Source organism: Solea senegalensis, linkage group LG16 (genome assembly GCF_019176455.1).
Source record: "Solea senegalensis isolate Sse05_10M linkage group LG16, IFAPA_SoseM_1, whole genome shotgun sequence".
Lineage (NCBI taxonomy): Eukaryota > Metazoa > Chordata > Actinopteri > Pleuronectiformes > Soleidae > Solea > Solea senegalensis.
Genome location: NC_058036.1, coordinates 1645976 through 1668654, shown reverse-complemented (window position 1 = coordinate 1668654; position 22679 = coordinate 1645976). Strand labels below are relative to the sequence as shown.

The following is a 22679-nucleotide window of genomic DNA, read 5'->3' as shown; positions in this document are numbered from 1 at the left end:
AGGTCTCAGGTTTGTTCGAGCAGGGGTTCTCAATCCTTGGCCTGGGGACCCACTGCACCTGATTCAAAATCTCCGCTCATCAGCAATCCCTGCAGAAGCCTGATACCGACCCATTTATTTGATTCAGGTGTGTTGGCGCAAGGACGATGAGAAGTTTAAATCAGCACAGAACAGAGAGAACTATTCAAACCTACCAAGACATGGCCGTCCACCTAAACCGACAGACCGTGCAAGGAGAGCAACCACGAGGTAACCATGGCAACTCGGGAGGAGCCGCCAACATCCACAGCTCAGGTGGGAATTTACTAAGTAAATTAGTGACACAATGTGGAAAAGTTCAAGGGGGTACAACTACTGCTCCTAATAATAACAATAATAGTGTTGTTCTTGTTTTGGACAAAAACGACAGACAGTGAAATTAGATTTTTATTGTAGGGAGAAAAAATGACTACATGAAGCTAAAATGTTGTGACAGGGAAAAAAAAGGAGAAAAAAAACAATTGACAGAAAATGGCACCAAATATTTCTTGTGATAAACACGCGTGACATTACTGCGTCCTCTACACTTTCCACATGACGACTTTGACTCGAGCAAATGCTGATGATATATTAACAATATGATACACGGGTCGTTTAGAGTTGAGTTATGTGGGTGTGTGTGTGTTGGTGGGGGGAAGGCGCGCTCCTCCTCCACCAGCCCAGAGTGGAAAGGAATGAAATGAGAAACTGAGCCACTTTAACCCAACTCTTCCTCCTCTAAGATTTCTTGTACTCGATTCTCTCGACCTTTACGTCGTCACCGATCAGCTGATAAACGTACGTCACCACCGTGGACGCCTGGATGTCCATCAAAACGAACGAGGGGATGATGTTGCTGTGAGCAGAGAACACACGAGTAGAAAATGTGAGATATCAGATTTCTTTTTACATTTTTTATATATATAACTTCAGATATTCATATGACTTTCATTAGTCCACACTAATAAGTGGGGGCTGTGGCCCTCTGCTGGGCCATACAGGTACTGCAGGTGGACTGTGACAGGTTATTTAAGTAAACAAATAGGTTTGAAAATGTCCTGTTTTTTCATCAGTAATTGTAACATAATCAAATAATTTATAGCACACTTATGGTACACTTTGTTTTCTTCTCCTCACTTTACAAACTTTACAAAATAAAGTCAATTCTACAACTACATCTTCATTAAACCTTGAAAAATATAAAGTTAACAACAGCCAGGCTGTTTATTCAATAAATAAATAAATAAATAAATAAGGTTAAGTGTCGACAGTTGGAGGTCTGCAGTGTGACTGCAGCCCGGCCCGGTTGCCATGGCTACCACCCCTCTCCTACCTTTCCAGCGCGCTGTAGGCTCCCGTGGCCGAGCCGGGGTTGATGTAAAACTTGTTCTCGTTCTCGAACGCCTCGAATTTGTGCGTGTGTCCGGAGATGAGGATGTCGACGTCCAGCTGCCTCTGCAGCAGCGCCAGACTCGCCATGTCGCCCCACGGGATCACCTGGTGACCGTGGATGAGGCCGATCTTAAACTGGCCCACTGTTACCACCTTCTGTTCTGGGTAGTTCAGGTTCTGAGGGGGACGGTGTTTTAAAAAAACAACAGCACATTACATGTTTTTATTTAACGGTGCTTTATGTTTTTTTTTGGTTTTTTTAAAGCTGTCGTGCGTAATTTTGGTTCTTATTCTGCCTCTGTTTGGTCACACACACCTCATCGAAGTCTCCTCGTACTATGTGGACGTCTCCAGCGAGGGTTTTCAGGTAGTCATAGCTCTCCTTGGTGCAGAGGTTTCCTGTGCAGAGAATGTGCTGGATCTTCCCCGGCACCAGCAGCTTCTTGAACTTGGCCGGCAGCGTGTTGCAGCGGTGGGGGATGTGCAGGTCACCTAACACCAGGACCAACTAACGGCATCACACAGACGCATACGGGTTAGTTAGTTACCGGCTAGGTGACTGCGTTTTTGTCATTTAAGAACAACTGAAAGGAGCAGTGTGCCTAGGATAGAGCCCTGTGGGACACCGCTGGTCGTTTCTGCTGGTGGTTATTATTAACTTGTCATCATCATCATTGTCGTCGTCTTTGTTAACCAAACAGTGTCCAAACTTTACGATACTACACACAAACCATAAGATCACTTAGTACAGTAGTAGGAGTGTCACAATCTCGATTTGTAGCTATTGTAGCACAGCTACACATTAGCTCCTCCCGCTAACCTGAAGCTGCTGCCAACTAATAGTAACCATACCACAGTGTGTAAACTGTGTTATGAGCGTGTAACAGGACGTAGATGTGACTATGAACAACAACTGCGTTAACACAGTACAACGCTTCTGTCCTCACTCTGACCAAAAACGTCTTCAAAATTCAAACTCGCACTCAAGCGATAACTAGTGCTGTGGACATGTTTGTAGAATCAGACATGTGACCTTATTCAGCAGTGAAAAAACATGGATTTAAACATTTTATCTGGAACCAAGCTACAGACCGCCAAGCAGGTCACAACTTACTACAAAGCTGTTTCCTTCCATGTTATTGTTACATTCATATTATTATGTTAACAAATTATTCAATTAATTTTAAGCTTTAAAAACAACAGAGAATCAAATATCAAATCAAATTGAGCATTTGGAGAATGGTGACACTCCTATACCGTAGATAAACAAGTTTAATTCATAAATCAAACATTTGTTTGTTTGTTTTAAAAAGCAACACTTGTGAGTAAAAAGCTATTATTGATGGTCTGAATTCTAACTGGGTTCTTCCGAACGCTGCTTATTCTTGATTTTTCTTATTCCAAAAACAACAAATGTGGACTGAATGTTCACAGTTGGATTTCAGACACTCAATGTCAAATAAACGACACACAAGAGAACACCGACTTACAAACACGCACGGGCTCATAGTAGTAGTAGTAATAATAATAATAATAATAATACATAACATAACTGATATGGCCTTCAGAGAGATACAAGACATATTAGCCTTAGAAGTCATTTACTACTTTGGTGAGATTATGGGAATATTTCAGTCCAAGTTTCCCCCGATCGACATCTGACAACGGACGTGATGGAGCGCAAAAGAGTCGAAGCCAACAAAATTACGGTCATTAAAAACAAAGTGAATTTTCAAACAGATAAAATAGTGTTGCTTGAAAATATTGACACAAATCTAATTTCATATTTTGTTGATAACTCGGGGCACGAGCCACGAATGGCAGGGGCCAAAATGGCTCCTGGCACAAATTAGTGCGAGGAGCCTGTTGTTAATCCTTCAGATTATTATCATATCCGTGGCTTTGCTGACATTCTTGAGGGAGTTAACGTGCATAAACGCTCTTGAAACTGCACAGAGGTCAGGTCTGGCGAAAATGCTATATTGACCGTAACCATGGCCTCAACTCAACAGGAAGTCGGACATTTTGAATTTTGGCGATATGTAAATGAGCAAACTCGACAGAGCATGTTTGTCATACTGACATAAAAAAATACGATTGATCGAATAAAAGTCTGTTGAATGAGGGAGACAGTGAGGTCAGGGAACTGCTGCACTCCCAGACTTGGTGGGGACGCGAGGGACCTATCCTGACTGTGTGCATTCCTAGTTTGTTTTGGGGACTTGTTCAAGAGTTTCACGTTTTGTAATCATGGTTCGCACATCCAGGGCAGGAAAATTGCAGGAGGCCGCCTTGCGATTCTGTTTAAATAGGAAAATCCCAGCTCCCGTGTTAGTGCGAGCCAGGCAGAGGCAGAGGAGCGAGCAGAAAACACAGGAACCCGACACAGAGCGAGGGACACTTACCCGGTGACCAGCCTGGTTGATTGGAGACACGCAAGGAGGAGGGGGAGTGGGTGAGATAGGGAGGAGAAGGCGGGATGTGCGTGGAGAGAAGGACACGATGCATGATCAAAGATTGAGGAGGAGAAAAAAAAAACACACACACACACAAAAAAAACCACAAGACAAGAAACAGAGTTGGGACAAGAGGGGGGAAAAAAACTGAAATTAGAAAATTTAAAAAAAGATGAATGGATTAAGTAGACAGATATTAATCATTCAAAAAAACAAATCGGAAAATCAAACAACAATATGGTTGAATTATTTCGTTAATGGCGGGTGGTTAGTGATAATGATAAAGCAAAAAAATGACTGATTGTGAGAAGACACAGTGAAGAAATTCAGCGGAGTAATAATCAAAAGATTATCAACCTCGACACGTTATTTACAAATAAATATCGATCAAAACTATAGTTCAATAATTGCCTTAAAAATAATAAGAAGTGTGTCCTTTTAAGGCATTTAATACCACATAAAATGTAAGGGATCAGTTATTGTCCACAAACCCAAAAAAAAAAATCGGTGTTCATGATTTATTTCTTATACAAAGAAACCAGAAAATATTCACAATTATTTGGTATTTGAGCTTAAATGTAAATATTTTCTTAATTTCTTTGCTCTATATAACACAGAAATCATTAAAACTGATCAATTATTTTGACATTTCTTACATTTTATGGACCAATCAATTACTTGATTAATCGTGAAAATAATAATTATGAAAATAATCATTAGTTGCAGCTCTGGCTGCTGTGACTAATTGATTATAGATCAATTACTAAATTGTACTTTGATAATCGGTTAATGTGAATATTTTATGTTTTTTAAAGTATACGTTGATTTTTCAGCTTCTTAAAAGGGAATATTTTCTGGTTTCTTTGCTCCATATAACAAAGAAATCATTAACATTTTTGGTTTGTGTACAAAACAAGACATTTGAGAACATCATCATTTCCAAGTCTGACAGTGAACGACTTTTTCCCAACATTTTATGGTATTAGTTACATCCCTGTTCATGTTAGGGTGGGAAAGGGTGAATGAATGAACTAATAACTGCAGTGAATTAACCTGGTGTAACTTCACGGTTGTCTACATTAAAAGCATGATGATGTAAAGTCAAACATTGACTAATAACTCATCTTCAATGTTTACAGGAGTAGCTGCTAGCATGCTAGCCCGGAGAGCTAACATGGGGGGGGAGGAATAAATAAAATGTGCTGTAAATAAACCACATAACAACGACGGCTGTTGGACAAACACAAAGGTAAGGGAAGATTTGGAGAAAAGTCACCCGCAGTTTGTTCAAATGATCTTTTTCGGGACTAAAGTGATCATCTGTCATGTGACCGCTGGTCCATCTCGCAATGGAGTTTCACTGAGTTTAGACAAGAAAACAAAAACACGTCGCTCAGTTCACGTCCACAAAGTCTTCGAAGACATCCCGTGGACAAGGTGGTCGAGACTCGGGCTGTGAATGAGTGAATTCGTGGTCCCTTTTTTCGCCATTTCATACTCACCATCGTCTTCTATGTTGCTGTTCCTTCCTGTGAGGAGTCAGTCGGGTTGAGGAAGCGCCTACGCACGTATGACGTCACGACGTCAGCCAACGAGAGCAGAGGAGAGTAGCGCGCGTCAAGCTCGTGGCGATAACTTCCGTCCGACTTTTCAAAGTAAAAGCGTGTCAAACTGGGGATTTACCGTAAACGGATGAACAATCCAATCCAGTCCAACTTTATTTCTAAAACACTTTATACACAGATTTCTGTACACGGATAGGAGGACAAATACTCAAGTAAACAGTAAAACAATAAAGTCGTTTCAAACTAAGTTAAAAGACAACATTTTTGCATTGGAACATTGCAAACATTTCATTGACATCCAACACACTTCTCGTTTCTTTGCTCCACATAACAAAGAATCATTGAAACATCTGACCTCGCAATCTTGTTGTATAATGACAATAATGATCCTTTCTTTTCCTAATTTGACAGAATATGTTTTAGTGGCATATGAAGCTGACTGTCGTCATCACATTCCGTCTTGATGCCGTGACGTGAAAAGATTCCTTTTTTGCCACTACACGCAGGCATCGTATAGTGAAATTGGGGCAGAGCTTTTGTTTTTTTTGTTACAGTAGATGACCATATACACATTCTCATGTTTCTCAATATGTTCTCACTCATGCATTAATTCAACAAAATAGAATAGAATAGAATTCAACTTTATTGTCATTGGACATGCCACAAGTACAGACCAACTAAATGCAGTTTGCATCCATCCAGAAGTGCTTTTAGCAATATATTACCAATGTACAATGTTGAAGGATATAAATATGAATATGCTATAACTTTAAGTATATACAGGCTAAAAAATAGGACAATTTAAAAATATAGGAGCACACAAAGGCTATGTTACCTATGTAAACAAATAAAGTAAGTACAGGGAGAAGAGAAAAGGCCCAAGAATAGAACCTTGAGGCACTCCGCAAGTGAGAGGCACTGGAGAGGACTCAGCAGCTCCAACGTGGACACAAAACCTTCTCTCCTTTAGTAGGATCAAAGCCACCGCGTACAAAGAGTGCGTTGAGTGCGCATGGACACCACATGCGCAAAATGAACTTCCACCTGACTGCTAGGTGGCGTTTAAGTCCCGTTCACCAAGCAGAAAAAACAGATGTGTCCAAGGGAGCTGTAGCATCTATTTTTCTTCTTTGGTAGGAATGCATCCTATTCCCTGCATCCAGACTTGTACTGTCACCGATGGTGAAGTGGGATACTACAGGACCCTGAAGTATGAGTATACTGGGGTATACCAGGGGGACGCAAAGCTGCATGTTCAAAATTAAAATGACCTGTCTTTATCTGTAGCTTTCTCATGTGTTTATTAAATCCTGTATATGCTTGAAGTATATGTCAGATACAAGTGTTACATGTAAGATTCCTGACTAACTCCAATATTAGTATTATTCCTACAAGTTTTGTTTTGTTTTGATTATTTTAACATTGATATGGATGCTGCTGGCTCATTTTGTTTTTACTTCTTTACTTTTAAGTTCAAGTAATCGCCTAAATTATTTTCTGTTGATCTTGGCCCACTTATTTATTTATTTTATTATTGTGTTGGGTTGTAAGAATTTGTGTCACGTTTTTGTTTTCAAAATTTAAAGTAATAAAGTTTAATGTATCGACACATAGGCGATTGTTGTGTTCCTTGTATTATAATTTTCAGTTTAACTTGAGTGGCTCAACTTTTAGTTTTTATTACGGTTTGTTTTTAAATTTTTGTTTCTGTTATTTTATTCGTTTTCATTATGTATAATAACCTTGATTTGCGATTCATTGTGTGTGTGTGTGAGAGAGAGAGAGGCACAGGCTTGTACCTGGTAGACCCAAATTTATCCATGTTGGCAGGGCTGTTTCTTGCTTTGTGGGGGCCCTATGCAAAATGCTGTTCGGGGCCCCTATGTTTGCCAAACTACAGTGGAGAAATGCCTAATGGAGAGCAAGGTTTCTTAGATTTTTTCTTAGTTTTTTAGAGCAGGTGTGTTAGTTTTTATTTTTGTAAATGCTTAGTTTTTGTTTAGTTTTTACTAGTTTTAGTTTATTTTGTAATTGTTAGTTGCAAGATTCAAAAAGGTCATAATAAGTATTGTGTCTTAAAAACCCAAACCCAACAAAAGATGCCTTTTGGCACAACTAAGCAAACCTCAACAAAAAAAAACCATAAAGGTGTAGTCGTTGTTGGTAATTTATTTTGAAAGGAATGGTATTACCGGACGTGGCTAACCGCCCCGTGTGGCTGGTAGCTTCACTTCTACAGTAAAAGCGCCGTGAGTAGCAGCGTTGCGAAGAACATTCGAGAGGTAAGGTGAGGAATTTAAACAGTGTGTCTTATTTTCTGTCACCTCGTCTCGTCCTGACGTGGATTTCACGGCGTACTTCGTATTCACGTCGCCAAACATTAGCTCGCTAAAATGCTAACAGTGCCCTTAAAGCTACGGTTATAATCACGTTACCTTCACGCGCAGCGCGTCGTCAGCACAGGGCTAGTAAGTGACTTGGCGTTAGCATCTCTGGGCTCCGGCTATTTCCTGGTGATGTAAGGCTATGAGACGCGGTAACGGGCCGCGCTCACCGTGGAGCTGTAAGTTAGAAGCATCACCGGGTGTTGTCGTCACACTTTTATAGTCACACATTCAAGGGATTTTATTTCGCGATGTCATGTTTTTTTCCGTGATGAATTCGGTGACGAAACACGTGCTGGGTCAACTCAAATATGTTAGCTTCGCGAACAAGCTACGCAGCATTGGACCCAAAAACGTCTAACGGGGGACAGTGAAGGGATCGTTTTTCTGTCGCGACGCGTAACATTTTGAACGACAAACACCCACCACATCTGCCACTGATGTCAACGTCATTGTGACCGTATAGCGCATGTGGGAATTGTGTAATAACCGAACGCCTCTCCTCCCCGAAGGTTCCCCCCCAGAAAAGTCCGGAAAGTCTGCTTGCCTCCGCCCCTGAGCCTGGCACCTGCACCGTTTGGAAGGTTTCTGGTGTTAAACTGTGCGTCTTCGAGAGCCATCAACCATTCAAGGAACTCTGCTGTTATCTACACGCCAGCTCCAGCCATCCGACACCGTTCACTGCGTCTCTTGGACGATCAGCGTTGTGTTTATGTCTTTGTTTTGCGAAAACGGTAAGGTCCAATTTACATTTCTAAACCCTCTCATAATTGTATTTTGATGCTGACATCTGTGTTTGTGTGTTTGTTTTTTACTTTATTTCTTCTCGTGTTATCTGTGCCACTGAGTCAAAATGGCGTCTCCCAGTCCCGTCACTCGTGTACATTGACTGTATGACGCACTCTGCACCAAGCTGCCAGCTAAGCTAACTTAGCTTCCTCCCCCAAACAGGGCCCACTCTTCTTCTGCTGCTGGTTTTAAGGAGAAATCCCCCGCCAGGTCCAGTTTGACTATTATCGCCACCAACTGTTGAATTATGTTTATTAATACTTGTAAATTCCATATTGTGCAATAAGTGATTATATACACTCTGGCCACTTTATTAGGTACACCTGTTCAATTGCTTGTGGAGCTACAACTAATGATTGTTTTCGCAACCGATTAATCTGTCAATTACCTTCTCAATTAATCGAGTATTTGTTTGGTCAAGAAAATGCTGATTGGTGTTTCCCAAACTCTTGGGTGCCTTGTTTTGTCCTCAGACCTGAATTTTGGGTTTTAACAGTGTATTTGTCAAATGGACCAATGGAACCTGATAATATTCACATTTAAGAAGCTGAAAATTCCGTTTGTTTTATTTATTAAAAAAAGCCTATCGCCATTAAATCATTTATTCATCTTCTACTGCTTTATCTTCCACATGAGGGTCAGGGTGGGGGGGGGGTGCACTGGTGCCAATCCCAGCTGGCTGAGTGAAAGGCAAGGTACGCCCTGGGCAGGTTGCCAGTCAGAGGCAAACAAGCATCCTCTCTCACACTTATGGTCAATTTAGTGTGTCGGCTTAATTAGAACATAATCAGATGTATTCAGTTTTCTGAAATATTCAATATTCTCTGAGATATTTAGCATTTCCTATGAAATTATCACCATAGAAATGAATGAAGAGATTTTCAGTCATCTTTCAACTCTTTCTTCTAACGCATACTTTCACGTAGACGCACCATTCAAAAATGTTCAAACTTTTCAATACTATTCATATGTTTATTAATTTTCTATTGACCTACAGAATGGTCTCATTTAATAATAAAATAGTTCTCCATTTTTCCTGAGTTTAATTTTTGAACACATTTACTAATACTATGTTGTCCCCGGCAAAGGCTGCAGCGTATTTGACTGATAATAAATAAAATAATCCTTCGGGTTCTCCCTTTAGGGGTCAACACAGCATTTATTTACATTTACAATGTAAATATTGAACTGAAGCTTGGCAGATCTAATTGCAATCACACTATTTGTTGGAAAAGTGTAAGATTTTTCACTCCGTTGTTAGTTCCTTGGGTTATCATTCAAAAAATGTTTTTCTTATCCGGGTTAGTTACTCCTATGTCCCATTTCACGTCGCTGATTGGACTGTTATCGACATAACTGACAAACTGGTCGTTTCTCTTTTCAAAGTCTGCAGATGCAGATATTTTTTTTGTAAAGTGCCCATGAATGCTTTGAATGAGACAGAGAACCCTCGCACACTGGACAATGTCCCTGTGGGACATTCCTAAGCTTTAGCTGACTGACCATAACTGCCCCACAAAGACTTTAATTAAATGTATCACTGTTTATTTAACCAAATTTAGGCTAAAGAATAAAACGTACATTTTTGTGTTTTTCCATTCGCCGCTCGTTTGCGGAGATAAGCAGTCACGTTTAATGTCTGGTTCACCGCCAGAAGATAAGACAAGAAGATGCAAATTCATGACACAGTGTCGGTCGCTGTTGACACGCGGTGATATTTTGTTTCTGCTTAGTGAAGTAATAGGTGCTTCTTGCTCTGATGTTGTTGTTTCCTCCTTGTCCACCATTTTCTGGTATTTTTCCAGAAGTGTATTGAAATGAGGAAACTTTTAGTGACATTTCAGTCATCAGTGATGCACTCATTTACTTTTTTTTTTTAATCAATATGCCAACATTACCACCTCCCCAGAGTTTGTGTATGAATGTGCATAAAAACACCCCGATAGTCAGTGAGGGTGTATATCGAGACTGAACCGAACCCTCGTCTCGACCTCTGCCCTTCTGATTCACCAAAGCTCTGGACCTCCTGTTTCCGCTGATGAACCAGTAGGGTCATTTAATATGGACTCAGTCTGATAACCTGCAGACTGGGTTGTTGGCATTGAAACCCTCAGCAGAGGGGGGGGGGTGCTTGGCAGCTGCCAGGCCTCCTGTTTTTGACCTGTTAAACAAGAGCAGGCCTTATGTGACTAAAGCCAGGGGCCCTCATGTAAGACAAAGGGCTTTTTTTGTATGAAAACGGCCACAAAAGCTGAGCAGAGTATTCAGTTATGTGGCTGTTTTTTCTTTCCGCTAATCTGCTGAGCTTGCTCACTGTTGAGTCACATGGACATTGGCTCGATTTTCTCACTGCAGAGGCTTCAACGCAGACTTAAACTATTTTTTAAGTGATGGTTTCGTCAGGATTTAATTGATACTAGAGATGCACAATATTACATGTATTATCAGATGTCGGCAAAATGCACCAAGATCACTTGATAGGACTAATGACAAAATCAGTTTGTCTCAATTGGCGACTACCTCCGTGACTTCTACGCTTGTGTCCTCCAACTATTATTCCCTTTGTTTATTCCCAAGCACTTCCGATATATCAATATTGTGCATCTCTAATTGATACCTCTCCTGCTTAGTAATACTAAAACCTATCGGTGCTTTTGATTTCATTGTGTAATTGCGGGCTCAAGAGTGGCCCGACTGATCACAAAGTCCAAATGGTCAGAAAGCGATACAAAGAAATGGTGCGTTAAATCTTCATTTTTGTGAATAAATTACGTTTAGGACAATGATAAGTTTTCCTTTTACACCCGACACATGTTCTTAACTGTTCATGTTGAACATTGTGTGTAGTTAAAAGGTTTATATTTCGGCTTAAGCTGTGTGTTTCCATTGTACGTTTGGTCTTGGAATTTAATTTAACGTGGTCTTAAATTGAACTTTGTGTAAACCCGGCGACACCCTGGATAGTACAACCCACCCCTCTTTGTAAACCGTCTGGTGTTTTAGGATTGAAAGCTCAGAGTTGGTTAAGTTAAAGTAATTCTCATCTGGATAATCTGTGGCTCCTCACATCAGCCTGGTCTGGATAAATGGCAGCAGCTGCTCTGTAATAACCTTTCACCACAGGAACTGGTTTCAACTTGTCACACAGTCATTTTGAACCAGTTCAGATATTTGATTAAAATATTTAAAAGATAATGAGTCACTTCATTGTTATTATTATCATTATTGTTGTTCTGAAACTATCAGGATCGTGTGAGCAAACAGTCACAGACCTATCAAGTGTCTTCACCAACTGCAAATATCACTGGGGAAATACCAGTTTGATTTAAGACTCATTTATTGAGACCTCAGGGCTTTTGTCATTTTCAGTCTTCCATGTAAACACTTGGCAGCTATTGTCTAGGGTGCGGAGTGAATACTAATGACATTCACTTCTGCCTCCAATAACTTTTATCAGCATCAGCTTTAATGTAAATATGACAGTTGTCATCTTCTACTTCATTTCAGCAGACGAGCGCGACTTTGCGATTTGCAACGTTAAAGTAGCAATCTAAAAAAAGATGCTTTTAAGTGGTGGTGTAACAATGTTCTTGTTTTCCATGGTACTTCGGTTTGACAATGTGTTCATGACGTCAAACATGACTCAGCCGAGGGGGGGAAAAACACAGTCCCCTCGTGGCAATGTTAAATATGAGTCATTTGAAGTGTACAAGCAGGTTTACCCAGGTTTAAAAAAAAACAAACCCTGATTCCTCTGATTCTGTCCTATTTCCACTGTGCTTTGCTCCTATGCTATTAAGTACATTGTTTAATTGTATTTTAATAACCTATTTTATTTTTCCTATATGTTTTTATATTTACTGTACTTTTTTTATATATATGGATAGATAGATATATGTGTGTATATATGTATATGTGTATATCTATCTATCTATCTATCTATCTATTTATTGCACTTTCCGGAATGGAATTTTGTGAACATTGCTTAGTCCAAGTCGTGTACCCACTAATGTTAGTGTGATAGAGGCTTTTTATTTTTTTGTGTAATATTATAAAAATCACAGGTGACATCTTCAAAAATCTGGTTTTGTCTGAATGTCAAATTTCTATTTTTTGGGGGGTTTGCAGGCTTTGATAATTAATTAGTCTGTTTGTGTAAATGTGAATCTTTACTTAACAGTTTGTCCAACGAATTGATGGATTAATCGGCGATGAAAAATAATCGTTAGTTGTGACCCTTCTTCAGTTAAGGCGCCAACTAACGATTATTTTCATAGTCCATTATTTTCTAAGGTAATCGTAAACTGTTGCCTTAGTGTTTTTCAAAACCTCAAAATCATGAATAATGACGTCTTTGTTCTGTGCAGCGAAGAAACAGAAAAAAAAATCACTTATAAGTAGCTGAAAACAATTCAGAAAACTAGTTAATTATTAAAAAAAAAAAAATTTGGTTGATTAATTTAATAAATGATTGACAATTGCAAAAGAAAATCCTCCGATAAGGATTGTTTGCCAGACACCTTGTATTTAAAGTGTTTTGAGTAATTTAATCTCCTTTTTATAAGATCAAAGATTAAAACCATTTGACGCTTGCTAGGACGTGGTATAATACAGCATGAGTTTGTTTTTAAATCGTTTTCCATTTTAATTATTGATGGTCTCCTTTCTTTTTTTGTGCCTCTCCTCTTTCAGAGCTGTTGCGCAGCCGTTGGAACCTGTGTGGTGGAAATCTAGCCTTCAAGCAAGGAGCTTGCGGCCACAGCGGCACAACGTTTTTCATGTCAGAGACCGAGCACGCTTGCAGTCGTTTATGTCATCCCCTCTTTTCCAGACAGAAGATCCCGAAAAATCCCCAACCAAGATCCTTTTATCTTACTGATAGTGCTCACGGCCAGCCAAAATGTCTGTCAACGTCAACCGCAGCGTGTCAGACCAGTTCTACCGCTACAAGATGCCCCGTCTGATTGCCAAGGTAACGGCTCGGCGTCGTGGATTTAAGTCCAGACGCGTCGACGCTCCAGAAAATATGTAAAGAAACGTCTTTTTCAAGGTGTTTATTGAAAAACAATTGTGTTTTCATTCTCCACTCAGGTTGAAGGCAAAGGGAATGGAATCAAGACAGTCATTGTCAACATGGTTGATGTTGCAAAGGCATTGAACAGGCCTCCAACATGTAAGTGAAGTGTTGTTCAGGTGTTTGACAAACGATATCAAGTGAGCAAAAGTGATCAATATAGAACAATTGAGTTGGGCAAGATGGTGGGAGATATTTGTTAAAGGAAAATATTAATGTGTTCATATCAAAAATTGGAATGAATGGGATTTATGTTTTTTAAAATGTAGCGCAATGTTGATGAATTTAAATAAAAATACTAATCATACCTGTTCATTGTATTTGAGCGGAGAAGCTAAGAATAAAACACTTTCCAGCCAACTGGTTTCCAAACATTGGGTTGGGGCCCACAGATGAGTCGTGGGAGACTTTTTCTGGGGTCACCAAGCATATTTGCTGAATTGTACCAATCTTGTAGTTAAAATGAATGAATGTGTATATGTTTTAAATAACGTGCACAAACAAAGATGTAATAATCAATTTACCGAATATCTCTTGGAAAATATTGGTTTTACTTGTAAAAATGATATTGTGTGTTGCAGATGCAGTTGTAGATTTGTTGCTACCGCACGCACAATTTTGCTTTTTGTCACTTGTGGAAAGTTTTTTTTGTTTTAATGTCGACGCCTCTGTTGTCCTTCCTCTTCTCCTCCACAGACCCGACCAAGTTTTTTGGTTGTGAACTCGGCGCTCAGACCCAGTTTGATACCAAAAATGACCGTTACATCGTCAACGGATCCCACGAGGCGAACAAGTTGCAGGACATGCTGGATGGGTTCATCAGAAAATTTGTGCTGTGTACCGAGTGCGACAACCCTGAAACTGATCTGGTAAATATCTGATCAGAAAGAAAATGACAGTCCTTCTTCTCGTGGTTTAGTGGAGTAATCTTTGTCTGTCCTCCTTGCAGCATGTCAACCCCAAGAAACAAACCATTGGCACTTCCTGTAAGGCCTGTGGAAACCGCGGCATGCTCGACACTAGACACAAACTCTGCACGTTCATCCTCAAAAACCCACCAGGTGAGAAATGGTTTCTTGCCTCTTTTTTTTTTTTTTTTTATTTAAACTTAAACGGCAGCTTTTTTAACGCAGACACTGATGATTCTGCTCCTCCCAACAACAGAGGCCAATGATAGTGGATCCGCATCTGCAAAGAAGGAGAAAGAGAAGAAGAACCGCAAGAAGGACAAGGAGAACGGCTCCGGCGGTGGAGAGGCCCACGGCAACATCGACGCTCCTCAGGCTGTGGTGGGTTTTCTTTTTGTCGCACACACACACTCTGACTCGGACACAGTTCATCGACCGAGTACAGAGCCGATCTGTTTGTCAAACAGTCATCACTTTGATAGTCCTAAGTGGCTCATCATAGCTCCTGGTTCTCCTGGTCTCAGATTTATTGTGGGAAACTCTGACCTCTCTTTATCGAAACCTAAGATTTGAGACAAAGCACAAAGTAGATATCGGCTTCTTTTGCTTTACAGGGAAACAGCTTTATAATATAAATAATAAGTGCTTATCAATGTTAAATATCACAATGGAGTGGAGCCCCGTGGGCCAAGGCCTTCTGCAGTGACCATAATGTCCCCCCAAAAAGGACACTAGGTGATTGTTAATATAGAAGTTGTTCAGCAGGGGTCATATTTTTCTACTTAACTTTTTTCTCCTGATCTAAACTCTTAAATTTAAGAGATTTGAGATGTGAATGTGCTGCAGACTGTAACCCCTGTCTTTGACTCTTTGAATTCTGCGTGACTTTGTCATTTTTGTAAAGAAGAGCAAATGACCCAGAGACAATCTTGCAAAATTTAGATTCCAATTTGCCGAAAGTGTTTCCACAGTGGGGAAATTCACTTGATTCAGCAGCAGAAAGGTTGTCCCTGACAGATAAACTAATAAAATAAAAATACAAACTGGTAACATTAGAGACTATTATTCTTATTATTATAGTATTAAACATGACTATGGACAAGTGAAGAAGGGAGGAAATGCAATCATGCCGTGAGGGAAATCACTGCAGAATTAATGACTACTGGGTGAACTAAACGGCAGGTAAAAGAATTGGACTTGGAGTTGACCTTTTCTGTCGATAAACCAAAACAAGGTTTAGGTTTTCCCTTCTGTATCCCTCTGTTCCCCCCCTGACCACTGCCTCTGTGTGCGGACATCAGGATGGAGATGATGATGATGAGGACTGGGCAGAAGAGACCACAGAGGAGGCACAGAGGCGGCGAATGGAGGAGATCAGCGATCACGCCAAGAACCTGACGCTCTCAGACGACCTGGAGAGACCTCTGGAGGAGAGGGTCAACCTCTTCTACAACTTTGTGAAAGTAAGAACTGCTTCATAAAAAAAACAACAACAAACCGAGCCATTAAAATATCTCCTGACTTTATTTCACCCAAGAAGAAGAAATAAACAGCCCAAACATGACTCGGCTAAAAGGGTTTTGCTGATATTTATTTACCTTTTTTACAGTCTCCGCATAGTGAAGCATGTGATGTATAGGATTTTTGGATTGTATCGGATTCCCATCCCTAATTTTTATCAAGTGTTTTTCTTCTAACAATTGGGTTTTCAAATCATGTGACCATGAGGCGCTGGAAGAGCTGAAAACATGGCATTCAGACAAATTCAAGTATCATAAAGAATTTAAGGGATGGAGATTAATGCTAATAATTAGTACTTTATCTTTGATGAAACTGCATAAACACTTGTATACAAAGCATATCAAAAGCAGAAGTGAATGAACTTCACACACAAATTGGGAGAGGGCAAAAAGGCCCATGAGAACAAGAGAATATTTCCAGTGTGTCCAGGAGAGAATGGCGACTCGAACATGCTTTTTAGACCTTTTAGGAGTCTCCGTCTAGAGTGTCCAATCACTGGACAATCCCAGTGGTTTATATTTAGTGTTGGTTTTGAGTTGATTCTTATTGAAAAATGCTGCTGGTGTGAAGAACACGTTTGGGAAACTCCTTTGTTCCTGCAGCTGAGGAAGGAGAACGGAAGCATCGACGCGGCAGACAAGGAGATTTTGGCGGAGGCGGAGCGTCTGGATGTGAAGGCCATGGGTCCGCTCATCCTCAGCGAGCTGCTCTTCGACGAGAACATCCGCGAGCAGGTCAAGAAGTACAAACGCCACTTCCTGCGCGTGAGTTGAAACCTGATCGTCGCCTTAAACTCTTTCGTGACTGATTCCCTTTTTCTTTTGTCTAAATGAGTGTATTTATGTATTTCCCCCTTCAGTTTTGCCACAACAACAAAAAGGCCCAGAAGTATCTGATGGGAGGCTTTGAGTGTGTTGTGAAGCTGCATCAGGTTCAGCTGCTGCCGCGAGTTCCCATCATCCTCAAAGACCTGTACGACGCAGACCTGCTGGAGGAGGAGGTCATCTTCGCCTGGGCAGAGAAGGTGAGTCAGAGAGTGAGGAGAATGTCGACACGGCAGGAACCGTTGTTCTGACCTGTGTTACCTACCCAGCAGGGAACATAAAAAAATATACTGAAATTGCAGCAATGAGGTAAAAAAATCTTACTCTTTCTGCAACAAATGATCATTTTTTAATTTTTCTGGTCAGCTTATAAGTTGTTTGGTCTGTAAAGGTCAGAAAATTGTTATAATATTATATATGTATACATGTTATAATTGACAGAAACGCAGTGAAGGGCTTTTATTGTGTGTGTGTGTGAAGGAAATGACTTTGACGACTTTCTTTCAGTCCCAACTTCCTCCTGTTGTTGCGTCTCAGATCCACTGTCTGATGATCGATAAACACATTTATCTCTGGAAATTAGTAAAAAAAAACAACTATATTTTATGAGTGAAGTGGCCTTTTTAAATATTTTTCAGTTAACTGTCAGAGGAGCCAAGAAACCAGAAACTGTCCACAATTAAGAAGCTGAAATCACAGGGTTTTATTTATTTCAAATCACCAAAACTCTTACAAATGTTTACAAAAATAGTTATTGCTAACAGTGTTTCAAACGCAGTGTTTGTATCTCACTGTAAAATCACATTTTCCAACAGGAATATGGGTCAAATATGGGTCAAACCGCTCACTCTCCCACACCAAACCCCATAGAGACACAGGAGCTGCTGGTCCACTGCTGCCTCTTGTGGTCGGTTTGTGTCACTGGTGTAAATCTGAATGAAATTAGTCACAAAATGACTCGGTTGAAGGCCAACGCCTCTTTCATAAACCTGAAGTGTCTTACATACATATGAGTTGAACCTGTTTGGTCGATTAAAACTTATGTAAACGTATGTGAAGTCACAGCAGCTTTCAGGTGAAACATGAGTTCCTTGTTTTAAGAACACTTGGATCTTTTCCTGCGGCGTCTCCAACTAAACAGAGCATTGAACCTTACAGCAAACAACTTTTATTGACTTATAAAAAGAAAAAAAGAAAAAAAACCCTGCGTCTGTACAAAAGTCGTGTTTGAACAGACTGCTGTTAACTACACACTGTGAGGCCTCATGACCACACGGCTCTGCAGGAAGTGCTGCTGCTGCTGCTGTCGTCGTGTGTAAAAGGGAAGAGTGTCTGGTCGCTCAGAGTTTGAGGATCAGGCGGACGTGTCACATGATGTTCGAGCAGAAGTGTCCCGTCTGTGGAGAACATGAATGTACGGCCTATATTAACTGACCCATGAAACAATAAGTAAATCTTTATTCTCAAGTCGTCTGTGCTTAAGATTTTAAATTTCAAATGTATACATTTTAAATTTATTTTTACAAGACGGGTCAAACGAATCAAATACTGGCACTGATTTCACACATTTATGAAGAATCATCTTAAAATGGTAGCCGATGCTACAATGTGACTGCCGGCCACTGATTGGTCAGCGAGTGTCGTCACTGGAAGAGTCACGAGCGCGACGTCCGCTCATGCAGGAAGTACTTGCGTTAATCTCCAACATTTAGCAAAGGAAGTGTCTAAAATGTCAATATTTAACAGGAGTCTGGCGTGTTTAGAGACAGCACTGCTGAAAGTTCAGTGACTGTCACACTGAGTCTCTGCTCTGCTCACACAGGAAGTACTCGACTGATTCTGATGTTTCAGTCACACCCGAAACAACTGCTTTACAAGTCCCTTGTTTGTGACGCGTGGGGAAAACGACGTGACTGATGCTAGAACTCAATAATGGAAAAGTGCCATTTCAGTTCTTGTCCTCTACTTTATTTCCTCATCTTACGGTATTTTTAGATCAAGTGTCAAAACAAAGGCAGCAGTCGTGCGTGTTCAGTTTTAACGCCATGATTCTTTACTCGACACACTGTTTTCTAACCTGCACCGTAAATGTCCCTCGCTCTCTCCACCAGGTCTCTAAGAAGTACGTGTCTAAGGAACTTGCCAAAGAGATCCACGCCAAGGCCGCGCCTTTCGTCAAGTGGCTGAAGGAGGCGGAGGAGGAGAGCGAGGGCAGCGAGGAAGAGGAAGAGCAGGAGGACGAGAACCTGGAGGTAAAGTCGATGACACTCAACCACGTGCGGGAAAAACTAAGATGTGGTCTCTCAACGGCAAGTTTTCTCGCGGTATAGCGGCTTGCTCCGTTGCCTCGCAGCAGCGGCGTTTTCATCACGCACCTCTTCAGTTTCCTCCCACAGTATTCAAAAATATACTGTGACACTTTTGAAATTGACCGTAGGTGAGAGTGAATGGTTGTCCACACTGTGACCTTTAACCCTGTGTCAGCTGTGGAGGATAGAGTGGTAGACGATGTGTGAATGTTCTCGTATTCTTGCGTAAAGAAGTACAGACAACTTGAAGTATTAATTAAGTTTCTGTACATAAGTAAGAAAGCACCAGCTCTTAAACTTTAAAAGTCATTCTTTTTAGAGCTTCTCTGTGCGGTTGTTGTCGTGAAACCACACAAGACGACGGTTTCTCCTCTGCAGACTTTTCAGTTGCAACAATGCTGATGGTGAAAATAAAACCACATTTAACTGCTTATCCCTATAATATACAAAAAAAAACACAAACTACTATTTAGCTCTGCAAAGGGCATGAGCGATGATATTTTCGGTGGCCTTTTTATGGACAATTTGCAGATTAAAATCTTGTAATGTGTGAAAAGTGCTGCGTAGATAAACCGTCACTCACTCAGTCTCCCTGTCCTTCTTGTCCTCAGGTCGTTTACTCGTCTTCTGCCCGCGAGCTCAAAGTGGAGACTGTGAAACCAGCCGCGCCTGAAAAGGAAGAAGAGGACATCGACATCGACGCCATCTGAGAGACTGAGCTGCTGCTGCTGATGATGCTGATGATGCTGATGCTTTTCTTGTGTTGTGGCTTTGAATCATGATGCCCTGTATGACCTTTAACGGCTGGCCTTCCTCTCCTCCTCCCCTTCTCCGCCCCCCTCCTCCTCCGCTTTGTGGCATGACGTTAACATTAGCGCTTTACTTGCTGCTCATTAAGTCTAATCTAATTTTTGGAGATTTAATAAGTTGATGATGAAATGAAGTTGATGTGAGGATTTTAATCTTGGGTGTTTTGGGATCATTTTGACTGCACATTTAGTTTTTTTTGTTTTTTTTGGTCCCTTTTGTTTCCAGTCAATAAAGAATGTTTTGTTATCCACGATTCCTCTTGAACCTTTGCCGTATTTGCCTCCGTGAGCTCGTGTTTCCTGTACAGACCCATGTGTTTTATTCCATTTATGAATTTATGTGATAAATAAATAAATTTTTAAAATCAGAGCTGAAGGACAAACATTTTTTTGTCTACATCAGCTGTTTGAAGTCTTAACACCCCCTAAAAAATGAGCGGGACTCATTTTCTTCAGTGTTTTTTTTGTTCGTTTTTGATGTTCCTCTTAAACTTAATATCTGAAGCATAATTGCTAGAGAAACATGTAAAAATATGAAGTAGCTGGGGGAAAAAAAATGCGTTAAATAAGGTTTAAATTTATCAATTAAACATATGGGGAAAATTACTTTCAGGGATTTAATGTAACATTAAGGGGGAAAATTAAAATGTAGGGTAATTAAATGATACAAAAATATTGTATACATTTTTAACATAATATAAAAACTATTAATAAAAAAAAAAGAAAGAAAATAACTATTGATAATGTATTGATTTTTCAACCTCTTGTATTTGAATATTTTCTGGTTTCTTTGTAAATTAATCAAAGTATAGTATTTTACTTTTGATCTTTAAGTACAGTAAATGTCATATTAAGTAATATAAAAAAAAAGACTTAAATTTCTACCAAAGTTATTTTCTGGTCACATACTTTTACTCAATTATCACTTTAAGTTACTCTCTACAACATTCCCACAGAGACATGTCTCTCTTCTTGTCTTGTCTCTGCTCCAATGAGAGTAGACTCGGCTGCTTTCGTCATTTCCTGCAGCCGTTCGGCTGGACTTGCTCGTGACGCCTTCATGGACCGTCAGAAATATCAGAACAACGAATCTCACTCAATGACTGGATCTTTTCACAAAAACTATATTATTCACATTTTATTTATTCGTTTTTTAAAACATTTATTCTTAGTATTGTCATTATCATTATTATTATTATTTATGATGTGTTGTGTGGAGTTTCGGATTAACCTGTTGGTTTTAGGATTTATTTCATGTCTTATGTCTTACAATTATTATTATTGTTGTTATTAGGGCTGCAACTAACGATTATTTTCATAATCGATTATTTCCTCGATGGTTTGGGTTATAAAATGTTGAGAAATGTTAATTGGTGTTTGTCAAACCTGGAAATGATGATGTTCTCATAAGTCTTTGTTTTGTCCACAAACCAAACCAGGACATTTCATTTAAGAATCTGATGGCAGATCATTACATTTATTTTATTTTATTTTAGTAAGCTGGTCGATAAATTATCAACAATGATTGTTGTCTTTAAATATGAAATATTACCACTTTTTTCTCATAATATTAAGACTTTCTTCTCATAATATTATGACTTTTTCTAATGATATTACAACTTTATTCTCATAATATTAAGACTTTTTTCTCATAATATTACGAGTTTTTTTTATATCACGACTTTATTTTCATTTTAAGACTTTATTCTCATAGTATTACTTTTTCTCATATTATGACTTTTTTGTCATAATATTACAACTTTATTCTCATAATATGACATTTTTGTTATATTACAACTTTTTTCTAATTTACGACATTCTTTTAAATTACAAAAATGTGTAATATTACGACTTTTTTCTCATATTCCGACTTTTGTCTCATATGATTTTTTTCTCATATTATGACTTTTGTCTCATATTATGATTTTTTTCTCATATTACGACTTTTGGCTCATATTACGACTTTTGTCTCATATTATGATTTTTTTTTCTCATATTACGACTTTTGGCTCATATTACGACTTTTGGCTCATATTATGATTTTTTTTCTCAGATTACAACTTTTTTGTTGTAATATTGCGACTTTTTTCTCATCTTACAACATTTTGGTCATAATATTACGACTTTTTTCTCATATTACGACATTTTTGTCATAATATTACAACATTTTTGTCATAATATTACAACATTTTTGTCATAATATTACAACATTTTTGCCATATTATGACTTTTTCTCATCTAACAACATTTTGTCATAATATTACGACTTTATTCTTATAATATTACAACTCTTTCCTTGTAATATTATTACTTTATTATAATATTGAAACATTTTTATTGTAATATTATGACTTTTTTCTTGTAATATTGTGACTTTTTTAATATTACGACTCTATTCTTATAATATTACAACTTTTTCCTTGTAATATTATTACTTTATTATAATATTGAAACATTTTTATTGTAATATTATGACTTTTTTCTCGAAATATTATGACTTTTTTAACATTACGTCTCTATACTCAACATATAATTACTTTTTTCTCTTCATTTACGCCGACGTAATTTGTAGCTGTATCCCCTACTCAAAACAAACAAACAAACAAAAACCCAGCGACCCATCACCCTGT

General features: G+C 39.2%; 2 protein-coding genes across 6 annotated transcripts; one reads left to right on the top strand and one right to left on the bottom strand.

The window, feature by feature from the left end:
* Window positions 1-413: 413 nt before the first annotated feature.
* vps29 (VPS29 retromer complex component) lies at window positions 414-5448 on the bottom strand. Of its 3 annotated transcripts, none has more exons than XM_044046955.1 (5): window positions 5369-5439; window positions 3816-3827; window positions 1727-1918; window positions 1352-1587; window positions 414-874 (listed from the first exon to the last, which is right to left on the bottom strand). In XM_044046955.1, the coding sequence occupies exons 1-5, from the start codon at window positions 5369-5371 to the stop codon at window positions 757-759; spliced, it is 561 nt and encodes a 186-aa protein (XP_043902890.1). In that variant the 5' UTR covers window positions 5372-5439; the 3' UTR covers window positions 414-756. The 3 variants fall into 3 exon arrangements, with proteins under 3 accessions (XP_043902890.1, XP_043902889.1, XP_043902891.1); XM_044046954.1 differs by lacking the exon at window positions 5369-5439 and adding an exon at window positions 5143-5347; XM_044046956.1 differs by lacking the exon at window positions 3816-3827 and having other exon boundaries at window positions 5369-5448.
* Window positions 5449-7640: 2192 nt separating this feature from the next.
* Window positions 7641-20303, top strand: eif5 (eukaryotic translation initiation factor 5). Of its 3 annotated transcripts, none has more exons than XM_044046950.1 (12): window positions 7641-7713; window positions 8328-8549; window positions 13297-13576; window positions 13696-13777; window positions 14375-14547; window positions 14628-14739; window positions 14843-14967; window positions 15888-16049; window positions 16710-16871; window positions 16967-17131; window positions 19043-19183; window positions 19852-20303. In XM_044046950.1, exons 3-12 carry the CDS (start codon window positions 13505-13507, stop codon window positions 19948-19950), a joined length of 1293 nt encoding a protein of 430 aa, XP_043902885.1. In that variant the 5' UTR covers window positions 7641-7713; window positions 8328-8549; window positions 13297-13504; the 3' UTR covers window positions 19951-20303. The 3 variants fall into 3 exon arrangements, with proteins under 3 accessions (XP_043902885.1, XP_043902886.1, XP_043902887.1); XM_044046951.1 differs by having other exon boundaries at window positions 7648-7718; XM_044046952.1 differs by lacking the exon at window positions 7641-7713 and adding an exon at window positions 7727-7994.
* The last annotated feature ends 2376 nt before the right edge of the window (window positions 20304-22679 follow it).

Excerpts from the sequence above, each read along its gene's own strand:
- vps29 (XM_044046954.1), bottom strand. The coding sequence starts at position 5,193 with ATGACAGATGATCACTTTAGTCCCGAAAAAGATCATTTGAACAAACTG. Across the intron at positions 1,588-1,726 it reads TACGAGGAGACTTCGATGAG|AACCTGAACTACCCAGAACA; the intron begins GTGTGTGTGACC and ends CGTCCCCCTCAG. Across the intron at positions 875-1,351 it reads GCCTACAGCGCGCTGGAAAG|CAACATCATCCCCTCGTTCG; the intron begins GTAGGAGAGGGG and ends CTCTGCTCACAG.
- eif5 (XM_044046950.1), top strand. The coding sequence starts at position 13,505 with ATGTCTGTCAACGTCAACCGCAGCGTGTCAGACCAGTTCTACCGCTAC. Across the intron at positions 14,740-14,842 it reads CATCCTCAAAAACCCACCAG|AGGCCAATGATAGTGGATCC; the intron begins GTGAGAAATGGT and ends TCCCAACAACAG. Across the intron at positions 19,184-19,851 it reads AGGAGGACGAGAACCTGGAG|GTCGTTTACTCGTCTTCTGC; the intron begins GTAAAGTCGATG and ends TCTTGTCCTCAG.